We start from the raw sequence: 25,149 nt of genomic DNA, 5'->3' as shown, positions 1-25,149 counted from the left end.
TGTTTTAATCATTTTGAAATGCTCAACTCTGTTCTTAATAGATTATATTTTTGGGGAACAGAAAACTGCATTGAGATCGAATTTTTCATAGATGAGAAAATTAGCAAAATGTCGGCCAAGTTTCGTCTCGCGCCATCTTCTCCCACTTCCTGCCACTGGACTTCCTCTAATCACCATATTTGGTGGCGAGAAGTTCTAAATGGCTGCGTCAGAATTCCCCTTCTGTCTGTGATAAAAGCGATCACATGTTCGTCGGAACTAGGAAAACGTGGAAATGTCCAAGTGAACTTGGCATCCGACAATTTGATGACGTTGTTCTGATAACAAAACATTCACTGCCTCGTGAATGTTGCCGTCAGTATTTTGGGGCGGTCAGTATTTTAGTGGTTAGAGCGTTGGACTAGTAACCGGAAGGTTGCAAGTTCAAACCCTCCGAGCTGACCAGGTACAAATCTGTCGTTCTTCCTATGAAGAGGCAGTTAACCCCACTGTTCCTAGGCCGTAATTGAAAATAAGACTTTTTTCTTAACTGACTTGCCTAGTTAAATAAAGGTAAATATATTTAAGAGTGCTGTTATTTTTATGTTATCTGTTTAAGTGAATGAATATGAATTTGTCTTAAATGTTTATGCAGATGTACAGTATTTACATTTTCACTGCACATCAATCAACGCGTTCTTATCTTTGTAATATAATATCACACTTCAATTAAATAAATAAATAAAAGTTGTGTCTTATAAATATGTTCCTCAACTGCGTTACCCACTCCAGTCAACAGGTGGCGATGTGAGTCTCAGGTGAAGCTGTCAGAGTGTGACGTATAATCTAGTGGACAGGAGGACGCCTCTTCAACAATAACAAGTATAGTCAGCCAGCTTCGTAGCCGATATAGGCAAAAACATTACATCTCTTTAGTCTGTTTTGGTATATATTATTCAGTGTGTTTTAAACATACTTCTGTCGTATCTATTTACGTTGTTCGTTGGGTAGCTGGCTTGCTAAGTTAGCAGTAGCACTGTTTGCTAATGCTAACTATCTAGCTAGTTAACATCCCCGACCATGAACTCACTAAACTACTACCCCGGTGTTAAAGAAGAGGAGGTCTGCTGGACGGAGAAAGAGGGTCTCGTGAAAGAGGAAAAGGAAGAGGAGGCTGTCACAGTAAAAAAAGAAGTAGAGGGTGAGGCTGTTACAGTGAAAGAAGTTACAGTGACGGAAGAAGAAGTTATAGTGGAAGAGTTCACAGTGAAAGAAGAAGAAGCGTTCAGCGTGAAAGAGGAGGATGCTGTTTTTGGAGTGGAGGAGGAGGGGGAGGGGGAGATTACTGTGACGTTGAAAGAAGAGGAAGAGGAGGAGGATACTGGAGATCTGATTAATACTAGTAAGTAACGTTACTGTCTTAGAAACAGGGGCACAAAAACTCTTCAATCATTGAAGATTGTTAGGTCACATGGTTGAAGAGCTATAGAACGTTTCGAATATTTATCCTAAAACATGAAAGTGATTTATGGGAAAACCTACCCTGAAGTTGGTTTGAGGTGTTTCAGTCGTATTGTGAAGGAGCTATTACAGTTTTTTTTAACGTATATTTAAATATATATATATATATATCATTTAAATAAATATATATATATTCTACAAATGTTGCTAAAATGCTATAGGAAAACCAAAGGGTGTGCAACTTGCTAACTTATATAAGGAATAATGAACAGTAGACATAAGGCTGGTAGGTCACGTGGTTGAAGAGCTATAGACATTTAAAAAATATATATTTATATAAATTGTGTCAGTAATTTATAGGAAAACCAAAGGGTGTGTAATATGTGTCCCTACCCTGTGAACAATCCAATGTTGGTTTGGGGTGTCTAGGTCACATGGTCAAGTAGAGACCCAGAGCACAGAAATGGTATATCACAAGCTGCAGTTGAGCAACAATGGCAAATTAATTCTGCTTTGAAAGTCGATAAACATCTGACCCCACTTTTGAGAAAACGGCCCCTTGTCTGTTTTGGTACGCCTACTGGAGAGCTCGTATTTGTCTAACACCCATTCAGCATCGTTCACACCCTCTTAATCCTTAGCCCCACCCATCTCTTTAAGGAGTCACATGTGAGGCCATGTGCTAAACAGAGGGAGTAGTGTAGTAAACAGCCAAAGATTCCAAGACTAAAGGCTGGTTTATACTAGGTCTACTACGATACTAGGTCTATCGACATGTCTGTAGACAGTTGTCGCAGTGACATCATGAACATTCTATTGTCGTCTGACTTCAAACTTGTCGTTGATGTTATAAAAAAGTATAAACACAAAAACAGCTGAATGACATCATCAGCCTGGTGGTCCAAAATAGCATAACTGGTGTATTTTAACACCAATAAACCCATCTGTTTAAAAATTTATTTAGTATAAAACTAAATCAAACGACTAAATCAAATATTCTAAACAATGTTTTGGTTTGTTTCTAGTTTGTTAACTGGCTATCTAACAATAAGTTGGCTGTCTATCTAACAATAAGTTGGCTGTCTATCTAACAATAAGTTACCTGTCTATCTAACAATAAGTTGGCTGTCTATCTAACAATAAGTTGGCTGTCTATCTAACAATAAGTTACCTGTCTATCTAACAATAAGTTGGCTGTCTATCTAACAATAAGTTGGCTGTCTATCTAACAAAGACTTGGCTGTCTATCTAACAATAAGTTGGCTGTCTATCTAACAATAAGTTGGCTGTCTATCTAACAATAAGGTGGCTGTCTATCTAACAATAAGTTGGCTGTCTATCTAACAATAAGTTGGCTGTCTATCTAACAATAAGTTGGCTGTCTATCTAACAATAAGTTGGCTGTCTATCTAACAATAAGTTGGCTGTCTATCTAACAATAAGTTGGCTGTCTATCTAACAATAAGTTGGCTGTCTATCTAACAATAAGTTGGCTGTCTATCTAACAATAAGTTGGCTGTCTATCTAACAATAAGTTGGCTGTCTATCTAACAATAAGTTGGCTGTCTATCTAACAATAAGTTGGCTGTCATCTAACAATAAGTTACCTGGCTATCTAACAATAAGTTACCTGGCTATCTAACAAAGAGTTGGCTGGCTGTCTAACAATAAGTTGGCTGTCTATCTAACAAAGAGTTGGCTGTCTATCTAACAAAGAGTTGGCTGTCTATCTAACAAAGAGTTGGCTGTCTATCTAACAATAAGTTGGCTGTCTATCTAACAATAAGTTGGCTGTCTATCTAACAATAAGTTGGCTGTCTATCTAACAAGAGTTGGCTGTCTATCTAACAATAAGTTGGCTGTCTATCTAACAATAAGTTGGCTGTCTATCTAACAATAAGTTGGCTGTCTATCTAACAATAAGTTGGCTGTCTATCTAACAATAAGTTGGCTGTCTATCTAACAATAAGTTGGCTGTCTATCTAACAAAGTGTTGGCTGTCTATCTAACAAAGAGTTGGCTGTCTATCTAACAAAGAGTTGGCTGTCTATCTAACAAAGAGTTGGCTGTCTATCTAACAAAGAGTTGGCTGTCTATCTAACAAAGAGTTGGCTGTCTATCTAACAAAGAGTTGGCTGTCTATCTAACAAAGAGTTGGCTGTCTATCTAACAAAGAGTTGGCTGTCTATCTAACAAAGAGTTGGCTGTCTATCTAACAAAGAGTTGGCTGTCTATCTAACAAAGAGTTGGCTGTCTATCTAACAAAGAGTTGGCTGTCTATCTAACAAAGAGTTGGCTGTCTATCTAACAAAGAGTTGGCTGTCTATCTAACAAAGAGTTGGCTGTCTATCTAACAAAGAGTTGGCTGTCTATCTAACAAAGAGTTGGCTGTCTATCTAACAAAGAGTTGGCTGTCTATCTAACAAAGAGTTGGCTGTCTATCTAACAAAGAGTTGGCTGTCTATCTAACAAGAGTTGGCTGTCTATCTAACAAAGAGTTGGCTGTCTATCTAACAATAAGTTACCTGTCTATCTAACAATAAGTTGGCTGTCTATCTAACAATAAGTTGGCTGTCTATCTAACAATAAGTTGGCTGTCTATCTAACAATAAGTTGGCTGTCTATCTAACAATAAGTTGGCTGTCTATCTAACAAAGAGTTGGCTGTCTATCTAACAATAAGTTACCTGTCTATCTAACAATAAGTTGGCTGTCTATCTAACAATAAGTTGGCTGTCTATCTAACAATAAGTTGGCTGTCTATCTAACAAAGAGTTGGCTGTCTATCTAACAATAAGTTGGCTGTCTATCTAACATAAGTTGGCTGTCTATCTAACAATAAGTTGGCTGTCTATCTAACAAAGAGTTGGCTGTCTATCTAACAATAAGTTGGCTGTCTATCTAACAAAGAGTTGGCTGTCTATCTAACAATAAGTTGGCTGTCTATCTAACAATAAGTTGGCTGTCTATCTAACAATAAGTTGGCTGTCTATCTAACAAAGAGTTGGCTGTCTATCTAACAATAAGTTGGCTGTCTATCTAACAATAAGTTGGCTGTCTATCTAACAATAAGTTGGCTGTCTATCTAACAAAGAGTTGGCTGTCTATCTAACAAAGAGTTGGCTGTCTATCTAACAAAGAGTTGGCTGTCTATCTAACAAAGAGTTGGCTGTCTATCTAACAAAGAGTTGGCTGTCTATCTAACAAAGAGTTGGCTGTCTATCTAACAAAGAGTTGGCTGTCTATCTAACAATAAGTTGGCTGTCTATCTAACAATAAGTTGGCTGTCTATCTAACAATAAGTTGGCTGTCTATCTAACAAAGAGTTGGCTGTCTATCTAACAATAAGTTGGCTGTCTATCTAACAATAAGTTGGCTGTCTATCTAACAAAGAGTTGGCTGTCTATCTAACAATAAGTTGGCTGTCTATCTAACAATAAGTTGGCTGTCTATCTAACAATAAGTTGGCTGTCTATCTAACAATAAGTTGGCTGTCTATCTAACAAAGAGTTGGCTGTCTATCTAACAATAAGTTGGCTGTCTATCTAACAATAAGTTGGCTGTCTATCTAACAAAGAGTTGGCTGTCTATCTAACAATAAGTTGGCTGTCTATCTAACAATAAGTTGGCTGTCTATCTAACAAAGAGTTGGCTGTCTATCTAACAAAGAGTTGGCTGTCTATCTAACAATAAGTTGGCTGTCTATCTAACAATAAGTTGGCTGTCTATCTAACAAAGAGTTGGCTGGCTATCTAACAATAAGTTACCTGTCTATCTAACAATAAGTTGGCTGTCTATCTAACAATAAGTTGGCTGTATATCTAACAAAGAGTTGGCTGTCTATCTAACAATAAGTTACCTGTCTATCTAACAATAAGTTGGCTGTCTATCTAACAAAGAGTTGGCTGGCTATCTAACAATAAGTTGGCTGTCTATCTAACAATAAGTTGGCTGTCTATCTAACAAAGAGTTGGCTGGCTATCTAACAATAAGTTGGCTGTCTATCTAACAATAAGTTGGCTGTCTATCTAACAAAGAGTTGGCTGGCTATCTAACAATAAGTTGGCTGTCTATCTAACAAAGAGTTGGCTGTCTATCTAACAAAGAGTTGGCTGTCTATCTAACAAAGAGTTGGCTGTCTATCTAACAAAGAGTTGGCTGTCTATCTAACAAAGAGTTGGCTGTCTATCTAACAAAGAGTTGGCTGTCTATCTAACAAAGAGTTGGCTGTCTATCTAACAAAGAGTTGGCTGTCTATCTAACAAAGAGTTGGCTGTCTATCTAACAAAGAGTTGGCTGTCTATCTAACAAAGAGTTGGCTGTCTACCTAACAAAGAGTTGGCTGTCTATCTAACAAAGAGTTGGCTGTCTATCTAACAAAGAGTTGGCTGTCTATCTAACAAAGAGTTGGCTGTCTATCTAACAAAGAGTTGGCTGTCTATCTAACAAAGAGTTGGCTGTCTATCTAACAAAGAGTTGGCTGTCTATCTAACAAAGAGTTGGCTGTCTATCTAACAAAGAGTTGGCTGTCTATCTAACAAAGAGTTGGCTGTCTATCTAACAAAGAGTTGGCTGTCTATCTAACAAAGAGTTGGCTGTCTATCTAACAAAGAGTTGGCTGTCTATCTAACAAAGAGTTGGCTGTCTATCTAACAAAGAGTTGGCTGTCTATCTAACAAAGAGTTGGCTGTCTATCTAACAAAGAGTTGGCTGTCTATCTAACAAAGAGTTGGCTGTCTATCTAACAAAGAGTTGGCTGTCTATCTAACAAAGAGTTGGCTGTCTATCTAACAAAGAGTTGGCTGTCTATCTAACAAAGAGTTGGCTGTCTATCTAACAAAGAGTTGGCTGTCTATCTAACAAAGAGTTGGCTGTCTATCTAACAAAGAGTTGGCTGTCTATCTAACAAAGAGTTGGCTGTCTATCTAACAAAGAGTTGGCTGTCTATCTAACAATAAGTTGGCTGTCCATCTAACAATAAGTTGGCTGTCCATCTAACAATAAGTTGGCTGTCTATCTAACAAAGAGTTGGCTGTCTATCTAACAAAGAGTTGGCTGTCCATCTAACAATAAGTTGGCTGTCTATCTAACAAAGAGTTGGCTGTCTATCTAACAATAAGTTACCTGTCTATCTAACAATAAGTTGGCTGTCTATCTAACAAAGAGTTGGCTGGCTATCTAACAATAAGTTGGCTGTCTATCTAACAATAAGTTGGCTGTCTATCTAACAAAGAGTTGGCTGTCTATCTAACAAAGAGTTGGCTGTCTATCTAACAAAGAGTTGGCTGTCTATCTAACAAAGAGTTGGCTGTCTATCTAACAAAGAGTTGGCTGTCTATCTAACAAAGAGTTGGCTGTCTATCTAACAAAGAGTTGGCTGTCTATCTAACAAAGAGTTGGTTGTCTATCTAACAAAGAGTTGGCTGTCTATCTAACAAAGAGTTGGCTGTCTATCTAACAAAGAGTTGGCTGTCTATCTAACAAAGAGTTGGCTGTCTATCTAACAAAGAGTTGGCTGTCTATCTAACAAAGAGTTGGCTGTCTATCTAACAAAGAGTTGGCTGTCTATCTAACAAAGAGTTGGCTGTCTATCTAACAAAGAGTTGGCTGTCTATCTAACAAAGAGTTGGCTGTCTATCTAACAAAGAGTTGGCTGTCTATCTAACAAAGAGTTGGCTGTCTATCTAACAAAGAGTTGGCTGTCTATCTAACAAAGAGTTGGCTGTCTATCTAACAAAGAGTTGGCTGTCTATCTAACAAAGAGTTGGCTGTCTATCTAACAAAGAGTTGGCTGTCTATCTAACAATAAGTTGGCTGTCTATCTAACAATAAGTTGGCTGTCTATCTAACAATAAGTTACCTGGCTATCTAACAACAAGTTGGCTGGCTGTCTAACAATAAGTGATCTGTTATCTGGCTGTCTAGCCAATTGAAATAATGACCACATCATATAGCTGACCACATCTTCACTTTAGCTCATTTGTACTAATTATTACAGGAAAATAAACTAGCAAAACAAGATAATTATTTGCAGGTTATTTACAAGATAATGGCGAGCTAATTACAGTAAATAGCATATGATTGTGAGTATGACTAAATAACAGCAAAGCATTCTACCGTAGAATTTTAGAACTTGGACACTGTCTCGTTGGCTTAACGTTATATCGTAATTTGACATTGGTGCAGGTCATGTTGTTGTTCGTGTTACCATCTCTGGTAAACACACACTATATCAAATAAAATAAAAGTTTATTTGTCACATGCACAGGATACAGAAGATGTAATTGCTACAGTGAAATTGTTACTTGCATAGTGGAGTCATTTGTTTTAGATTGTTAACCATAATCCCAACTCATAATGTTACTACCCTGCAAGAATCTACAGGTAACTAAAGTGAAACAACTAACTAGGTTCAATCTTAGCTTGCAGCTCTGAGTTACGAATAATATTTCTACACAGATCATACACGTAAAGCTGACAGTAAGCTTTAACTTGCAATGAAAACAACTTTCAGACAAAATTAGAAACGTATAATATCTGAAAATGTAGCTAGCTAGACTCTCTTAACTGCATACGTGGATGAAGGCTTCTCCCTCTCTGTCACAGATGTGATGCAATATCATGCAATAAAATGCAAATGAATTACTTAAAAATCAAACAATGTAATTTTCTAGATTTTTGTTTTAGATTACGTCTCTCACAGTTGAAGTGTACCTATGATAAAAATGACAGACCTCTACATGCTTTGTAAGTAGGGAAAACCTGCAAAATCGTCAGTGTATCAAATACTTGTTCTCCCCACTGTATACCAAATCTGGAGTCAATCTGACTTATGGTTCATGAAAAAGATTTTTCAATTATTTTTAGCATTAGCATGAATTAGCATTAGCAAATGTGCTAACGTGCATCTATAGCTACAGTGCGGCCATGTTTAAATGCAGCAACCAAAACCTTTAAAGTCTGATGTCATGAGTCCAAAGACCAAATTTGGAGTGAATCTGACTTAGTTTATGAGAAGTAAATTTGTTTAATGATTTATTTTAAATCATTAGCATTAAATAAAAGTAAATCGTTAATTAATTTCCGTCCGTTTTGTAAGAATTCAATGCCAAACTTAACGTGGTTCATCATGGTAATGGATTGGATGACCCTAAAATATTTCAAGTTGATTGTAGATATAAATGGGAATGTTCAATAAGTAGAAGAAAGAGAATAACAACAGGGTTTTCGGGAGCTTCGCTGTGAACTCCTAATTAGTCATTCAGGGCTTATCATCTTAACTGTTGATGCTTTCACTCTGGATAACAGTGTCTTCTAAACGACTAAGATGTCAAAGTAAAATGTATGTGGAGGTTTCATTTCAGGTTTCACTAAATAATCTGCTGAACTAAATACTCTGTTTGTCTTTGGCAGGAGAGAGATCAGACTCTCACTCTGACAGCAGCAAGAGTCCCTCAGAGGAGCCAGTCACAGAGACGTCCAAACCAGCGAGACGACGCCACTGCTTCAACTGTGGAAAGAGTTTTACTAAGTTACAGAACCTGAAAAAGCATGAGAGGACACACACAGGAGAGAAGCCTTTCCAATGTTCCCAATGTGGAAAGAATTTTATTCAGTTAGCGAGCCTGAAAAGACATAAGAAAATACACACAGGAGAGAAGCCTTACCACTGTTCCCAATGTGGAAAAAGTTTTAGGTTGTTAGGTAGCCTTAAGGAGCATGAGAGAATACACACAGGAGAGAAGCCTTTCCAATGCTCTCACTGTGAAAAGCGTTTTACCCAGTTAGGGAGCCTAAAAGATCACGAGAGAATACACACAGGGGAAAAACCTTTCCAATGCTCCCAGTGTGGAAAGCGTTTTACCCAGTTAGGGAACCTAAAAGATCATGAGAAAATACACACAGGACAGAAGCCTTTCCACTGCTCCCAGTGTGGAAAGAGTTTTACCTACTTAGCGCATCTGAAAAACCACGAGAAAGCACACACAGGAGAGAAGCCTCACCTCTGCTCTCAGTGTGGAAAGAGTTTTACCCAGTTAGGGGACCTGAATAGGCATGAGAGAACACACACAGGAGAAAAGCCTTTCCAATGTTCCCAGTGTGGAAAGAATTTCACACGGTTAGGGAACCTAAAAGAGCATGAGAGGACACACACACGGGAAAAGCCCTACCCATGCTCCCTGTGTGGAAAGAGTTTTACCCAAGTAGGGTATCTGAAAAAACATGAGACAACACACACAGGAGAGAAGCCTCACCTCTGCTCCCAGTGTGGAAAAAGTTTTACCCAGTTAGGGGACCTGAATAGGCATGCGAGGACACACACAGGAGAAAAACCTTTCAAATGTTCCCAGTGTGGAAAGAATTTTACCCGGTTAGAGAATCTAAAAGAGCATGAGAGGACACACACACTAGAAAAGCCTTTCCAATGTTCCCAGTGTGGAAAGAGTTTTACCCGATCAGGGAACCTAAAAGAGCATGAGAGGACACACACCCGGGAAAAGCCCTACCAATGCTCCCTGTGTGGAAAGAGTTTTACCCACTTTGGGTATCTGAAAAAACATGGGAGAACACACACACAGGAGAGAAGCCTCACCTCTGCTTCCTGACTGGAATGAGTTTAACTAAGTTAGGGGTCCTGAATAGGCATGACAGGACACACACAGGAGAGAAGCCTCACCTCTGCTTCCTGACTGGAAAGAGTTTAACTAAGTTAGGGGTCCTGAATAGGCATGACAGGACACACAGGAGAGGATAAGACTTTTCACTGCTCCCAGTTGGGAAAGAGATTTAACCGGTTAAGGCATCTGAATAATCATGAAAGAGGACATACCACTGCTCTCATTGTGCAAAGACATTTTCCCGATCAGGGGAAAACACACCAGATAACTTTTCTTGCCCAGAGAGAGATTTTTTTTATTTGCAAGTAGACAAATAATGCTGGCGACTATATAAATATTTACAAGGAGACAAATAATGCTGGCGACTATATAAATATTTACAAGTAGACAAATAATGCTGGCGACTATATAAATATTTACACAAGAAAAGAAATGAAACATGGCGTTGATCCAAACTGAACTGACTCGAGAGGAAACACCAGAGAATTGAGGAGCTGTGTTCTGTTTGATGTTTTTGACTGAGAACGTGTGGTTTTGTTGATGTCACATGAAATCAAATTGTTTATATGGATGATTCTCCGTAAACCAGTTTTTAAACAGTTTCTGTAAATAATGGAGTTACAAAACCATGATGCATCTGTAAAAACCAACTGTCATTCTGAGGACTAAGTTTAGTAGTTGCAAAACCAATTGTCATTCTGAGGACTAAGTTTAGTAGTTACAAAACCAACTGTCATTCTGAGGACTAAGTTTAGTAGTTACAAAACCGCCTGTCATTCTGAGGACTAAGTTTAGTAGTTACAAAACCAACTGTCATTCTGAGGACTAAGTTCAGTAGTTTACAAAACCATGATGCATCTGTAAAAACCAACTGTCATTCTGAGGACTAAGTTTAGTAGTTACAAAACCAACTGTCATTCTGAGGACTAAGTTTAGTAGTTGCAAAACCAACTGTCATTCTGAGGACAAAGTTCAGTAGTTACAAAACCAACTGTCATTCTGAGGACTAAGTTCAGGCAAAGTGTCTTATTTTCAATACATTTTATTTTCGCCTGAATCGTCTTTTCGTCTGGATTAAATTCTTGGGTCATTTTATACTGTTTTACTTTAGAAAAAACAAACTTATTTAAAATAAAACCCAAAGTATGTTGCTGTAATTTGTCCATAAATCATAAAAAATGGTATATTCGTTGAAGTTTACATTCTACTATAATATGTATTAGGTACAAACACAGTGTCTGTGGACATGTTGGGGAAAAAATGTCTGATTTAATTTTAAACATGTTTATTTTCAGTGTTATTTAACTCAGACCTTTACATTACAAGAGCAATGTAAAAAAATATATATATATATATATTAGAAATGGATTAGTTTATAACTGTTATGGTAATTAGAACTTTGTGGAAATTGTGGTAAAATGCATAATATCTGAAAAAAACTTTTTTTTTTTTAAATATAATTATGAAATAGATAAGTACACATCCTAATCTCAGCGATCCAAGAGGACATTTCATGACAAATGACACTTGAGGAATGTTGTGGTAAAACATGACCTTATTCTAAGATAGAGACTTTGCTACTGTGGTGTTTTCATCTCGAGATATGATCATGTCCTGAATCAGATTGTTTTTTTAAAAGAAGGAAAATAGTTATTTTGTTTAGATTACGAGTGCTGATTATATACAAGTATAAAACCTCTTGTCTGTCATTGTATGATTTGGTGCATTCAGGAAGTACAGTGCATTCAGGAAGTGCATTCAGGAAGTACAGGAAGTACAGTGCATTCAGGAAGTACAGTGCATTCAGGAAGTACAGTGCATTCAGGAAGTACAGTGCATTCAGGAAGTACAGTGCATTCAGGAAGTACAGTGCATTCAGGAAGTACTCAGGAAGTACTCAGGCCCTTTGAACTTTTTACCACATGTTGCTACGTTACAGCCTTATTCTAATATGGGTTTATTCTCCCCTCATCAATCTACACACAATGACAATGAATATTGAAATCAGACGTTCTTGTTGAGTATCTGATCATCTATTTGTATAGGAGTGGTTAAAACACGCTAATAATGGACCTCTGAGTACATCAACAAAAAGTTTGGAGAAAGAAGAAAAAAAACGGGGCCTGGAGTTTTCCCAGACTTATTATAGGCTTTAATTGCATCAAGAAGTTACTCTTCTGTAATGTTATCACATGAGTCTTTCTGTACAGCTCTTCTGTAATGTTATCCCATGAGTCTTTCTGTACAGCTCTTCTGTAATGTTATCACATGAGTCTTTCTGTACAGCTCTTCTGTAATGTTATCACATGAGTCTTTCTGTACAGCTCTTCTGTAATGTTATCACATGAGTCTTTCTGTACAGCTCTTCTGTAATGTTATCACATGAGTCTTTCTGTACAGCTCTTCTGTAATGTTATCACATGAGTCTTTCTGTACAGCTCTTCTGTAATGTTATCACATGAGTCTTTCTGTACAGCTCTTCTGTAATGTTATCACATGAGTCTTTCTGTACAGCTCTTCTGTAATTTAATCCCATGAGTCTTTCTGTACAGCTCTTCTGTAATTTAATCCCATGAGTCTTTCTGTACAGCTCTTCTGTAATTTAATCCCATGAGTCTTTCTGTACAGCTCTTCTGTAATTTAATCCCATGAGTCTTTCTGTACAGCTCTTCTGTAATTTAATCCCATGAGTCTTTCTGTACAGCTCTTCTGTAATTTAACCACATGAGTCTTTCTGTACAGCTCTTCTGTAATTTAATCCCATGAGTCTTTCTGTACAGCTCTTCTGTAATTTAATCCCATGAGTCTTTCTGTACAGCTCTTCTGTAATTTAATCCCATGAGTCTTTCTGTACAGCTCTTCTGTAATTTAATCCCATGAGTCTTTCTGTACAGCTCTTCTGTAATTTAATCACATGAGTCTTTCTGTACAGCTCTTCTGTAATTTAATCCCATGAGTCTTTCTGTACAGCTCTTCTGTAATTTAATCCCATGAGTCTTTCTGTACAGCTCTTCTGTAATTTAATCCCATGAGTCTTTCTGTACAGCTCTTCTGTAATTTAACCACATGAGTCTTTCTGTACAGCTCTTCTGTAATTTAATCCCATGAGTCTTTCTGTACAGCTCTTCTGTAATTTAACCACATGAGTCTTTCTGTACAGCTCTTCTGTAATTTAATCCCATGAGTCTTTCTGTACAGCTCTTCTGTAATTTAACCACATGAGTCTTTCTGTACAGCTCTTCTGTAATTTAATCACATGAGTCTTTCTGTACAGCTCTTCTGTAATTTAATCCCATGAGTCTTTCTGTACAGCTCTTCTGTAATTTAATCCCATGAGTCTTTCTGTACAGCTCTTCTGTAATTTAATCCCATGAGTCTTTCTGTACAGCTCTTCTGTAATTTAACCACATGAGTCTTTCTGTACAGCTCTTCTGTAATTTAATCCCATGAGTCTTTCTGTACAGCTCTTCTGTAATTTAATCCCATGAGTCTTTCTGTACAGCTCTTCTGTAATTTAATCCCATGAGTCTTTCTGTACAGCTCTTCTGTAATTTAATCCCATGAGTCTTTCTGTACAGCTCTTCTGTAATTTAATCCCATGAGTCTTTCTGTACAGCTCTTCTGTAATTTAATCCCATGAGTCTTTCTGTACAGCTCTTCTGTAATTTAATCACATGAGTCTTTCTGTACAGCTCTTCTGTAATTTAATCCCATGAGTCTTTCTGTACAGCTCTTCTGTAATTTAATCCCATGAGTCTTTCTGTACAGCTCTTCTGTAATTTAATCCCATGAGTCTTTCTGTACAGCTCTTCTGTAATTTAATCCCATGAGTCTTTCTGTACAGCTCTTCTGTAATTTAATCACATGAGTCTTTCTGTACAGCTCTTCTGTAATTTAATCCCATGAGTCTTTCTGTACAGCTCTTCTGTAATTTAATCACATGAGTCTTTCTGTACAGCTCTTCTGTAATTTAATCCCATGAGTCTTTCTGTACAGCTCTTCTGTAATTTAATCCCATGAGTCTTTCTGTACAGCTCTTCTGTAATTTAATCCCATGAGTCTTTCTGTACAGCTCTTCTGTAATTTAATCCCATGAGTCTTTCTGTACAGCTCTTCTGTAATTTAATCCCATGAGTCTTTCTGTACAGCTCTTCTGTAATTTAATCCCATGAGTCTTTCTGTACAGCTCTTCTGTAATTTAATCCCATGAGTCTTTCTGTACAGCTCTTCTGTAATTTAATCCCATGAGTCTTTCTGTACAGCTCTTCTGTAATTTAATCCCATGAGTCTTTCTGTACAGCTCTTCTGTAATTTAATCCCATGAGTCTTTCTGTACAGCTCTTCTGTAATTTAATCCCATGAGTCTTTCTGTACAGCTCTTCTGTAATTTAATCACATGAGTCTTTCTGTACAGCTCTTCTGTAATTTAATCCCATGAGTCTTTCTGTACAGCTCTTCTGTAATTTAATCACATGAGTCTTTCTGTACAGCTCTTCTGTAATTTAATCCCATGAGTCTTTCTGTACAGCTCTTCTGTAATTTAATCCCATGAGTCTTTCTGTACAGCTCTTCTGTAATTTAATCCCATGAGTCTTTCTGTACAGCTCTTCTGTAATTTAATCCCATGAGTCTTTCTGTACAGCTCTTCTGTAATTTAATCCCATGAGTCTTTCTGTACAGCTCTTCTGTAATTTAATCCCATGAGTCTTTCTGTACAGCTCTTCTGTAATTTAATCCCATGAGTCTTTCTGTACAGCTCTTCTGTAATTTAATCCCATGAGTCTTTCTGTACAGCTCTTCTGTAATTTAATCCCATGAGTCTTTCTGTACAGCTCTTCTGTAATTTAATCCCATGAGTCTTTCTGTACAGCTCTTCTGTAATTTAATCCCATGAGTCTTTCTGTACAGCTCTTCTGTAATTTAATCACATGAGTCTTTCTGTACAGCTCTTCTGTAATTTAATCACATGAGTCTTTCTGTACAGCTCTTCTGTAATTTAATCACATGAGTCTTTCTGTACAGCTCTTCTGTAATTTAATCCCATGAGTCTTTCTGTACAGCTCTTCTGTAATTTAATCCCATGAGTCTTTCTGTACAGCTCTTCTGTAATTTAATCCCATGAGTCTTTCTGTACAGCTCTTCTGTAATTTAATCCCATGAGTCTTTCTGTACAGCTCTTCTGTAATTTAATCCCATGAGTCTTTCTGTACAGCTCTTCTGTAATTTAATCCCATGAGTCTTTCTGTACAGCTCTTCTGTAATTTAATCCCATGAGTCTTTCTGTACAGCTCTTCTGTAATTTAATCCCATGAGTCTTTCTGTACAGCTCTTCTGTAATTTAATCCCATGAGTCTTTCTGTACAGCTCTTCTGTAATTTAATCACATGAGTCTTTCTGTACAGCTCTTCTGTAATTTAATCACATGAGTCTTTCTGTACAGCTCTTCTGTAATTTAATCCCATGAGTCTTTCTGTACAGCTCTTCTGTAATTTAATCCCATGAGTCTTTCTGTACAGCTCTTCTGTAATTTAATCCCATGAGTCTTTCTGTACAGCTCTTCTGTAATTTAATCCCATGAGTCTTTCTGTACAGCTCTTCTGTAATTTAATCCCATGAGTCTTTCTGTACAGCTCTTCTGTAATTTAATCCCATGAGTCTTTCTGTACAGCTGTTAGTATTACATTAAAATCCATACAATTAGCGTCGTGTTGGAGGAGTTGGAGGAGACTGAAATGAAAGCATCTGCTTAATGTACATTGCTTCCTCTTTCAGAATACCATTTGGCGAATCACAGGCTCCGTCATTTGTCTCAAGTTTCAGTAAATTATTTTTTGGTAGCATTTCTATGTTGAAGATTTTTTTTTTTTATAATTTGGTGCATTTTTCCCCCATCTACCGATCACTGCCCCAAATCATTTTATAATGAGAACTTCGAAAGCTCCCTGGTCTTTGTAGCTGAATCTGTGCTTGAAATTCACTACTAGACTGAGGGACCTTACAGATGCTGTATGTATGGGGGACAGAGGAAGGGATTAGTCATTCAAATATCACATCAACCCCTATTATATCACAAGGAGTCCGTGTAATTTATTATGTGATTTGTTAAGCCACATTTTTATAGATTTTTTATATTTACAAGTCAGTTATGAACAAATTCTTATTTACAATGACGGCCGACCCTGGCCAAACCAGATTAATGCAACATATTTTGGTCTGAATATCAATAAAATGTGGAACACCAATATGTAATATCGACTGGTACACCATTTAGGCGCGCTATTATATAGACCTATGTGTTTATTTTTGTTTGACTGAATTAATGTGAAATCGTGTCCTAAAATTACTTTTGCTGCGTTACCAACTCCGGTCAGCAGGGGGCGATGTGGAGACTATTTGCGTGACGTAGAAAATAGTGGACATGACGTCGCAAACCAACAACAACAAAGATGGAGGCACGTTACCTCGGGTAGGGAACTAACTATTTTGATAGTATTTTAAAAAAAAAATTATTTACATTTGAGAACTCTTTATTTTATATATAGAAATAAACGTTTTGTTAAATATATAAGTAATCTTTTTGTTATATATAAACTTCTTGTTAAATATCTAGGTACCTAACGTTAAATTCAGTGTGCTAGCTGCCCATTGCTAATTCTGGTTGATAAGTCACAGCCAGCTAGCCTATTATCATTTACGACCGAGCGTCGAGGCACAGACAATATATTTGGTTGAGGCTAGCTAACTACACTTAGCTACTTACTAAAAGGAACAATATGATGGAGGAATTAGACGAGTCATTGAGTTAGCCACTGTAGTTAATTAGCTGTATGATGAAAAAATAACCTTACACCGACATTTCCAGACTCCAGAAAAGTGATTAACGAACGTCAGTTACCTCGTTTACATAAATCTAATCAATATCCGACTGGTCAACTGTGTTTTAGGTGACTGTAACGTTATTGTCGCCTAGTCTGTCTAGCGGTCAGCTAGCTATTCCAGCGCCGCCGACCAACCGGTCCCAGCCATGAGCTCTCTAAGCTACTTCACCCCGGCCCGAGAAGAAGAGCTGCTGTGGTCGGGAAACGCAGGCGCAGCCACCGGACCTCAACCCAGCACCCTCGGAGGAGAGGAGGCACGGCGCTTCTATCAAAGCCTCATAGAAGAAGGGGATGGAGAGGAGAGACGAGGAATGGAGCAGAGGGGGAGAGAGAACCGCAGGGGGAGAAGAGCAGGGCAGCACGTCCAGGTACCACAAACACAACAAATATAGCCTAGTAGCTACATCATCTATGATCATGACATGTATGATTTAAAAATAAAGTATTTCCTCAGTATATATACACAGTACCAGTACAAAAGTTGACACCTACTCATTCCAGGGTTTTTCTTAATTTGTACTATTTTCTACATTGTAGAATACTATTGAAGACATCAACACTATGAAATAACACATATGGAATCATGTAATAACCAAAAAAGCTGCCTCTGACAGCTTTGCACACTCCAGATGCACCAGTGAAGCATCTGCTGATTGGCCATCTGCTGATTGGCCATCTGCTGATTGGCCATCTGCTGATTGGCCATCTGCTGATTGGCCATCTGCTGATTGGCCATCTGCTGATTGGCCAAAATGTAACTAAAGTACATGTATTCTTTCCCACAGGCTAGCAGGCAGCAGGCTACCACCACCAGTACTACCACAGAACTGGAGGGGCTAAGACTACTGCGTTGTGCCCAGGAAGGAGACCTGTCTGGGGTGAGAGGCCTGCTGTCCCGGGGGGTGGATGTCAACTTCCAGGTAGGTAACAGAATCTGAACCTGCGTCTCCCACGGGGAGTAGGTAACATGAGGGATCTGAACCACGTTGGAGTAGGTAACAAGAGGGATCTGAACCACGGGGAGTAGGTAACATGAGGGATCTGAACCACGTTGGAGTAGGTAACAAGAGGGATCTGAACCACGGGGAGTAGGTAACAGGAGGGATCTGAACCTGGGTCTCCCACGGGGAGTAGGTAACAGGAGGGATCTGAACCACGGGGAGTAGGTAACAGGAGGGATCTGAACCACGGGGAGTAGGTAACAGGAGGGATCTGAACCACGGGGAGTAGGTAACAAGAGGGATCTGAACCTGGGTCTCCCACGGGGAGTAGGTAACAGGAGGTAACTGAACCACGGGGAGTAGGTAACAGGAGAGATCTGAACCACGGGGAGTAGGTAACAGGGGGGATCTGAACCACGGGGAGTAGGTAACAAGAGGGATCTGAACCACGGGGAGTAGGTAACAGGAGGGATCTGAACCTGGGTCTCCCACGGGGAGTAGGTAACAGGAGGGATCTGAACCACGGGGAGTAGGTAACAGGAGGGATCTGAACCACGGGGAGTAGGTAACAAGAGGGATCTGAACCACGGGGAGTAGGTTACAGGAGGGATCTGAACCACGGGGAGTAGGTAACAGGAGGGATCTGAACCACGGGGAGTAGGTAACAGGAGGGATCTGAACCACGGGGAGTAGGTAACAGGAGGGATCTGAACCACGGGGAGTAGGTAACAGGAGGGATCTGAACCTGGGTCTCCCACGGGGAGTAGGTAACAGGAGGTAACTGAACCACGGGGAGTAGGTAACAGGAGGGATCTGAACCACGGGGAGTAGGTAACAGGGGGGATCTGAACCACGGGGAGTGGGTAACAGGAGGGATCTGAACCACGGGGAGTAGGTAACAGGAGGGATCTGAACCACGGGGAGTAGGTAACAGGAGGGATCTGAACCACGGGGAGTAGGTAACAGGAGGGATCTGAACCACGGGGAGTAGGTAACAGGAGGGATCTGAACCACGGGGAGTAGGTAACAGGAGGGATCTGAACCTGGGTCTCCCACGGGGAGTAGGTAACAGGACCACGGGGAGTAGGTAACAGGAGGGATCTGAACCACGGGGAGTAGGTAACAGGGGGGATCTGAACCACGGGGAGTGGGTAACAGGAGGGATCTGAACCACGGGGAGTAGGTAACAGGAGGGATCTGAACCACGGGGAGTAGGTAACAGGAGGGATCTGAACCACGGGGAGTAGGTAACAGGAGGGATCTGAACCACGGGGAGTAGGTAACAGGAGGGATCTGAACCACGGGGAGTAGGTAACAGGAGGGATCTGAACCTGGGTCTCCCACGGGGAGTAGGTAACAGGACCACGGGGAGTAGGTAACAGGAGGGATCTGAACCACGGGGAGTAGGTAACAGGGGGGATCTGAACCACGGGGAGTGGGTAACAGGAGGGATCTGAACCACGGGGAGTAGGTAACAGGAGGGATCTGAACCACGGGGAGTAGGTAACAGGAGGGATCTGAACCACGGGGAGTAGGTAACAGGAGGGATCTGAACCACGGGGAGTAGGTAACAGGAGGGATCTGAACCACGGGGAGTAGGTAACAGGAGGGATCTGAACCTGGGTCTCCCACGGGGAGTAGGTAACAGGACCACGGGGAGTAGGTAACAGGAGGGATCTGAACCACGGGGAGTAGGTAACAGGGGGGATCTGAACCACGGGGAGTGGGTAACAGGAGGGATCTGAACCACGGGGAGTAGGTAACAGGAGGGATCTGAACCTAGGTCTCCCACGGGGAGTAGGTAACAGGAGGGATCTGAACCACGGGGAATAGGTAACAGGAGGGATTTGAACCACGGGGAGTAGGTAACAGGAGGGATCTGAACCACGGGGAGTAGGTAACAGGAGGGATCTGAACCACGGGGAGTAGGTAACAGGAGGGATCTGAACCACGGGGAGTAGGTAACAGGAGGGATCTGAACCTGGGTCTCCCACGGGGAGAAACCAAGTAGGAGAATGGATTACTAGACCGTGTTGGCGGAGTGAAAAGCGATTAGAGTTTTTATCACCGCGTTGCCTCCCGGACGTGAGCCAGGTGCCCCGTTCAAAGCCCACGGAGAAGATGGCTCAAAACAAAAAGTGACCCAGGCGATACATGTAGACTAATGAGTAGAGGATGCTGTGTTTTCACATGCTGAAGTGGGGCTTTTGATAAAAATGGTTTATTTGCCTGAAAGTGTAGTATTCTTACCTCAGGAAGTTGGTGACTCCTGAATCCGGGAGAACGGGCTTGTGGTAAAGGCTGGAGCGGAATCAGTGGGAATGTTAGAAAATACATCACACACACGGTTTCCATGGTTTCCATGTGTTGGATGCCATTCCATTTGCTCCGTTCCGGCAATTATTATGAGCCGTTTCTCTCCTCAGCAGCCTCCAAAAGGTATATATATGTTAAGATTACTGTTCTATTTGAGCAGGGCGCACCTCCCTCACCGGTTTCACCCAGTCATGCTACAGGCCATAGCCCGGTTCAACCTGGGGCAGGTTAATCAAATCACCTCAGTGTCCTGACCATTAGACCATAGCCCCGGTTCAACCTGGGGCAGTTTAATCAGATCACCTCAGTGTCCTGACCATTAAACCATAGCCCCGGTTCAACCTGGGGCAGTTTAATCAGATCACCTCAGTGTCCTGACCATAGCCCCGGTTCAACCTGGGGCAGTTTAATCAGATCACCTCAGTGTCCTGACCATTAGACCATAGCCCCGGTTCAACCTGGGGCAGTTTAATCAGATCACCTCAGTGTCCTGACCATTAGACCATAGCCACGGTTCAACCTGGGGCAGTTTAATCAGATCACCTCAGTGTCCTGACCATTAAACCATAGCCCCGGTTCAACCTGGGGCAGTTTAATCAGATCCCCTCAGTGTCCTGACCATAGCCCCGGTTCAACCTGGGGCAGTTTAATCAGATCACCTCAGTGTCCTGACCATTAGACCATAGCCACGGTTCAACCTGGGGCAGTTTAATCAGATCACCTCAGTGTCCTGACCATTAAACCATAGCCCCGGTTCAACCTGGGGCAGTTTAATCAGATCCCCTCAGTGTCCTGACCATAGCCCCGGTTCAACCTGGGGCAGTTTAATCAGATCACCTCAGTGTCCTGACCATTAGACCATAGCCCCGGTTCAACCTGGGGCAGTTTAATCAGATCACCTCAGTGTCCTGACCATTAGACCATAGCCCCGGTTCAACCTGGGGCAGTTTAATCAGATCCCCTCAGTGTCCTGACCATTAGACCATAACCCCGGTTCAACCTGGGGCAGTTTAATCAGATCACCTCAGTGTTCTGACCATTTGAACAAGAGGAATTCCCCCTCTTTGACCTGTTACCCTGATTACTTTTGAAGTCCCAGGCAGAACTACCTCATCAGGAGGAGCCAAACTCACTACATCAGGTTGCCAGTAGGTCAAGTACTCAATTCACGACTTGTATTCAATTGGAATAATAATCAAATACATGGTTCTAAATGCATCTATTTCACAGGTTCGATTTAAAAAGCTCCATGACAACCAACCTCCTTCCCGTTTCACTCGAACCAACCTCCTTCCTGTTTCCCCCAAACAACCTCCTTCCCGTTGCACTTGAACGAACCTCCTTCCCGTTGCCCCCAACGAACCTCCTTCCCGTTGCCCCCAACGAACCTCCTTCCTGTTGCCCCCAACCAACCTCCTTCCCGTTGCGCTCGAACCAACCTCCTTCCTGTTTCCCTCGAACCAACCTCCTTCCTGTTTCCCTCGAACCAACCTCCTTCCTGTTTCCCTCGAACCAACCTCCTTCCTGTTTCCCTCGAACCAACCTCCTTCCCGTTTCCCTCGAACCAACCTCCTTCCTGTTTTCCCTTCCTGTTGCCCCCAAACCAACCTCCTTCCTGTTTCCCTCGAACCAACCTCCTTCCTGTTTCCCTCGAACCAACCTCCTTCCTGTTTCCCTCGAACCAACCTCCTTCCTGTTTCCCTCGAACCAACCTCCTTCCTGTTTCCCTCGAACCAACCTCCTTCCCGTTTCCCTCGAACCAACCTCCTTCCCGTTTCCCTCGAACCAACCTCCTTCCTGTTTTCCCTTCCTGTTGCCCCCAAACCAACCTCCTTCCTGTTTCCCTCGAACCAACCTCCTTCCTGTTTCCCTCGAACCAACCTCCTTCCTGTTTCCCTCGAACCAACCTCCTTCCTGTTTCCCTCGAACCAACCTCCTTCCTGTTTCCCTCGAACCAACCTCCTTCCCGTTTCCCTCGAACCAACCTCCTTCCTGTTTCCCTCGAACCGACCTCCTTCCCGTTGCGCTAGTCTTTAACACCAGTTGTCTTTCTCTTACTAACACTGACTGAGCTGAAAGCTGCTTTACTGAGGAGTGTCTGCTACATGACCAAGATGTTCTCTACACATCCTTCTTAATGTCTTTCTCTCCATCTCCTCTTTCTCTCCCTGACTCTCTCCCCCCCTTCTCTCTCTCTCCATCTCCTCCCTCTCTCTCTCTCTCCATCTCCTCCCTCTCCCTGACTCTCTCCCCCCTCTCTCTCTCCATCTCCTCCCTCTCTCGCTCTCCATCTCCTCCCTCTCCCTGACTCTCTCCCCCCTCTCTCTCTCCATCTCCTCCCTCTCTCGCTCTCCATCTCCTCCCTCTTCCTGACTCTCTCCCTCCTCTCTCTCTCTCTCTCTCTCTCTCTCTCTCTCTCTCTCTCTCTCTCTCTCTCTCTCTCTCTCTCTCTCTCTCTCTCTCTCTCTCTCTCTCTCTCTCTTACTCTCTCTCTCTCTCTCTCTCTCTCTCTCTAGGACAGCTGGTGGTGGACAGGTGTGATGTGTGCAGCGGCGGCAGGGCAGCGAGGTGTCGTTAGGCTCCTCCTCCAGCAGGGGGCGGCGTGGGTGGGCGTGGTCGACACGCAGGGCCGGGACGCCAGGGAGCTGGCTAGGATGGCGGGGCATAGCGGGGTCCTAGAGGAACTGGACCACTACGGGTCTCCGCAGGACTGTGACCGGCCTGGGAGACAGAGGGGTCAACACAACCATTACAGGAGAGAGACGCAGGACCACAGGTTAGTGACTGACTGACTGACTGACTGACTACAGGTTAGTGACTGACTGACTGACTACATGTTAGTGACTGACTGACTGACTACATGTTAGTGACTGACTGACTGACTACAGGTTAGTGACTGACTGACTGACTACAGGTTACTGACTGACTGACTGACTGACTACAGGTTACTTACTGACTGACTGACTGACTGACTGACTGACTACAGGTTAGTGACTGACTGACTGACTACAGGTTAGTGACTGACTGACTGACTACAGGTTAGTGACTGACTGACTGACTACAGGTTACTGACTGACTGACTGACTGACCACAGGTTAGTGACTGACTGACTGACTGACTACAGGTTAGTGACTGACTGACTGACTACAGGTTAGTGACTGACTACAGGTTAGTGACTGACTGACTTGACTACAGGTTAGTGACTGACTGACTTGACTACAGGTTAGTGACTGACTGACTTGACTACAGGTTAGTGACTGACTACAGGTTAGTGACTGACTGACTTGACTACAGGTTAGTGACTGACTGACTTGACTACAGGTTAGTGACTGACTGACTACAGGTTAGTGACTGACTGACTGGCTACAGGTTAGTGACTGACTGACTGAGGTTAGTGAACACAGACAGCCAGGGACCAAGGAACGGTACTGTCATGTGGTCGACCAGACTGACTGACCACAGGTTAGGTTAGGGACCAGGGACGGTACTGTCACCAGACTAGACTGATGCAGTCACTTCATGTTAATGATCTAATCCACCTGGAAGACCAGGTGAATATAGACAATCCCTGACCTGATCAGGTGGTCAGGTGTGGTAAATATAGACAATCCCTGACCTGATTATGTGGTCCGGTGTGCGGCTCTCCTACCCCTGTCCTAGTGTAGAAATAAGACCTGTGATTGAAGGTTTGTTGTCAAGGAGATACTCATTTTTCTCCTCCCTTGTTGCTTCTCTCCCTCTGCCCCCCCCCCCCCCCCAGTTCTCCCCCAGTGGTAGCAGCAGTCCAGACTCATCAGAACCAGTCCACCCAGAATCAGACCCAGTGGTGTCCAGTCTGCAGTGTCCACTACTCCTCTCCCCCAGAGACACACCTCTCCTCCACCCTCCACCTGTTCTCTCTCTCCCGCCCTGCGCCCCCTCCCCACTACTGCCTCCCCCCCTCCACCCCCGCTTACCAGATGATGCTGCGCTCCGGATGGACCCCTGGAGGGGGCCTGGGGCCCGAAGGGGAGGGTCACAAACAGCCGGTCCGGACCGTCCTGAAGAGGGACAGTAGAGGCCTGGGGTACGGACCCACACCCCGACCCAAGGTCACACACTTCCAACCCAAAGACCCGCAGGCAGTCAGACGGGCGGGGAAGGAGGGTCGGAGGGGGAGGAGGGGGATGAAGGAGGAGAGCAGGAGGGAGGAGAAGGACAGGAACTGGGAGAGAGACTTCCGCTCTTCCTTTAACACCTTTGACCCCTGACCTCTAAATGCTGACCCAGGGACACCTGTTGTAGTCAGTTTCTCTCTAGTGTACTCTCTCTCTCTCTCTCTCTCTCTCTCTAGTGTACACTCTATGTTCTCTCTCTCTCTCTCTCTAGTGTACACTCTATGTTCTCTCTCTCTCTCTCTCTAGTGTACACTCTATGTTCTCTCTCTCTCTCTCTAGTGTACACTCTATGTTCTCTCTCTCTCTCTCTCTCTAGTGTACACTCTATGTTCTCTCTCTCTCTCTCTCTAGTGTACACTCTATGTTCTCTCTCTCTCTCTCTCTAGTGTACACTCTGTTCTCTCTCTCTCTCTAGTGTACACTCTGTTCTCTCTCTCTCTCTAGTGTACACTCTATGTTCTCTCTCTCTCTCTCTCTCTCTAGTGTACACTCTATGTTCTCTCTCTCTCTCTCTCTCTCTCTCTCTCTCTCTCTCTCTCTCTAGTGTACACTCTATGTTCTCTCTCTCTCTCTCTAGTGTACACTCTATGTTCTCTCTCTCTCTCTCTCTAGTGTACACTCTATGTTCTCTCTCTCTCTCTAGTGTACAATCTATGTTCTCTCTCTCTCTCTCTCTAGTGTACACTCTATGTGCTCTCTCTAGCTCTCTAGTGTACTCTCTCTCTCTCCCTCTCTCTCTCTAGTGTACACTCTCTCTAGTGTACACTCTATGTTCTCTCTCTCTCTCTCTCTCTAGTGTA

At 42.2% G+C, this 25,149-nt stretch overlaps 2 protein-coding genes across 3 annotated transcripts; both read left to right on the top strand.

The window, feature by feature from the left end:
* Positions 1 to 839: 839 nt before the first annotated feature.
* Positions 840 to 10,161, top strand: LOC109885788 (gastrula zinc finger protein XlCGF26.1-like). Its single transcript, XM_031811674.1, has 2 exons — positions 840 to 1,381; positions 8,853 to 10,161. Exons 1-2 carry the CDS (start codon positions 1,060 to 1,062, stop codon positions 10,043 to 10,045), a joined length of 1,515 nt encoding a protein of 504 aa, XP_031667534.1. The 5' UTR covers positions 840 to 1,059; the 3' UTR covers positions 10,046 to 10,161.
* A 6,281-nt stretch (positions 10,162 to 16,442) lies between these two features.
* Positions 16,443 to 24,536, top strand: LOC116358957 (G patch domain and ankyrin repeat-containing protein 1). 2 transcript variants are annotated; one of them, XM_031811419.1, is made up of 5 exons: positions 16,443 to 16,523; positions 17,028 to 17,303; positions 17,721 to 17,855; positions 22,709 to 22,968; positions 23,953 to 24,536. In XM_031811419.1, exons 2-5 carry the CDS (start codon positions 17,082 to 17,084, stop codon positions 24,440 to 24,442), a joined length of 1,107 nt encoding a protein of 368 aa, XP_031667279.1. In that variant the 5' UTR covers positions 16,443 to 16,523; positions 17,028 to 17,081; the 3' UTR covers positions 24,443 to 24,536. The 2 variants fall into 2 exon arrangements, with proteins under 2 accessions (XP_031667279.1, XP_031667278.1); XM_031811418.1 differs by having other exon boundaries at positions 17,002 to 17,303.
* Positions 24,537 to 25,149: the final 613 nt, after the last annotated feature.

Source organism: Oncorhynchus kisutch, unplaced genomic scaffold (genome assembly GCF_002021735.2).
Source record: "Oncorhynchus kisutch isolate 150728-3 unplaced genomic scaffold, Okis_V2 Okis01b-Okis20b_hom, whole genome shotgun sequence".
NCBI lineage: Eukaryota > Metazoa > Chordata > Actinopteri > Salmoniformes > Salmonidae > Oncorhynchus > Oncorhynchus kisutch.
Note: the sequence above shows the minus strand (reverse complement) of the source record. Positions and strands in the feature narration are given on the sequence as shown.

Bases quoted from the DNA above. Each gene is read 5' to 3' on its own strand.
- LOC116358957 (XM_031811419.1), top strand. From the start codon at position 17,082: ATGAGCTCTCTAAGCTACTTCACCCCGGCCCGAGAAGAAGAGCTGCTG. The intron at 17,856-22,708 runs GTAGGTAACAGA...CTCTCTCTCTAG, and splicing joins GGGTGGATGTCAACTTCCAG to GACAGCTGGTGGTGGACAGG. The intron at 22,969-23,952 runs GTTAGTGACTGA...CCCCCCCCCCAG, and splicing joins AGAGAGACGCAGGACCACAG to TTCTCCCCCAGTGGTAGCAG.
- LOC109885788 (XM_031811674.1), top strand. From the start codon at position 1,060: ATGAACTCACTAAACTACTACCCCGGTGTTAAAGAAGAGGAGGTCTGC. The intron at 1,382-8,852 runs GTAAGTAACGTT...TGTCTTTGGCAG, and splicing joins TGGAGATCTGATTAATACTA to GAGAGAGATCAGACTCTCAC.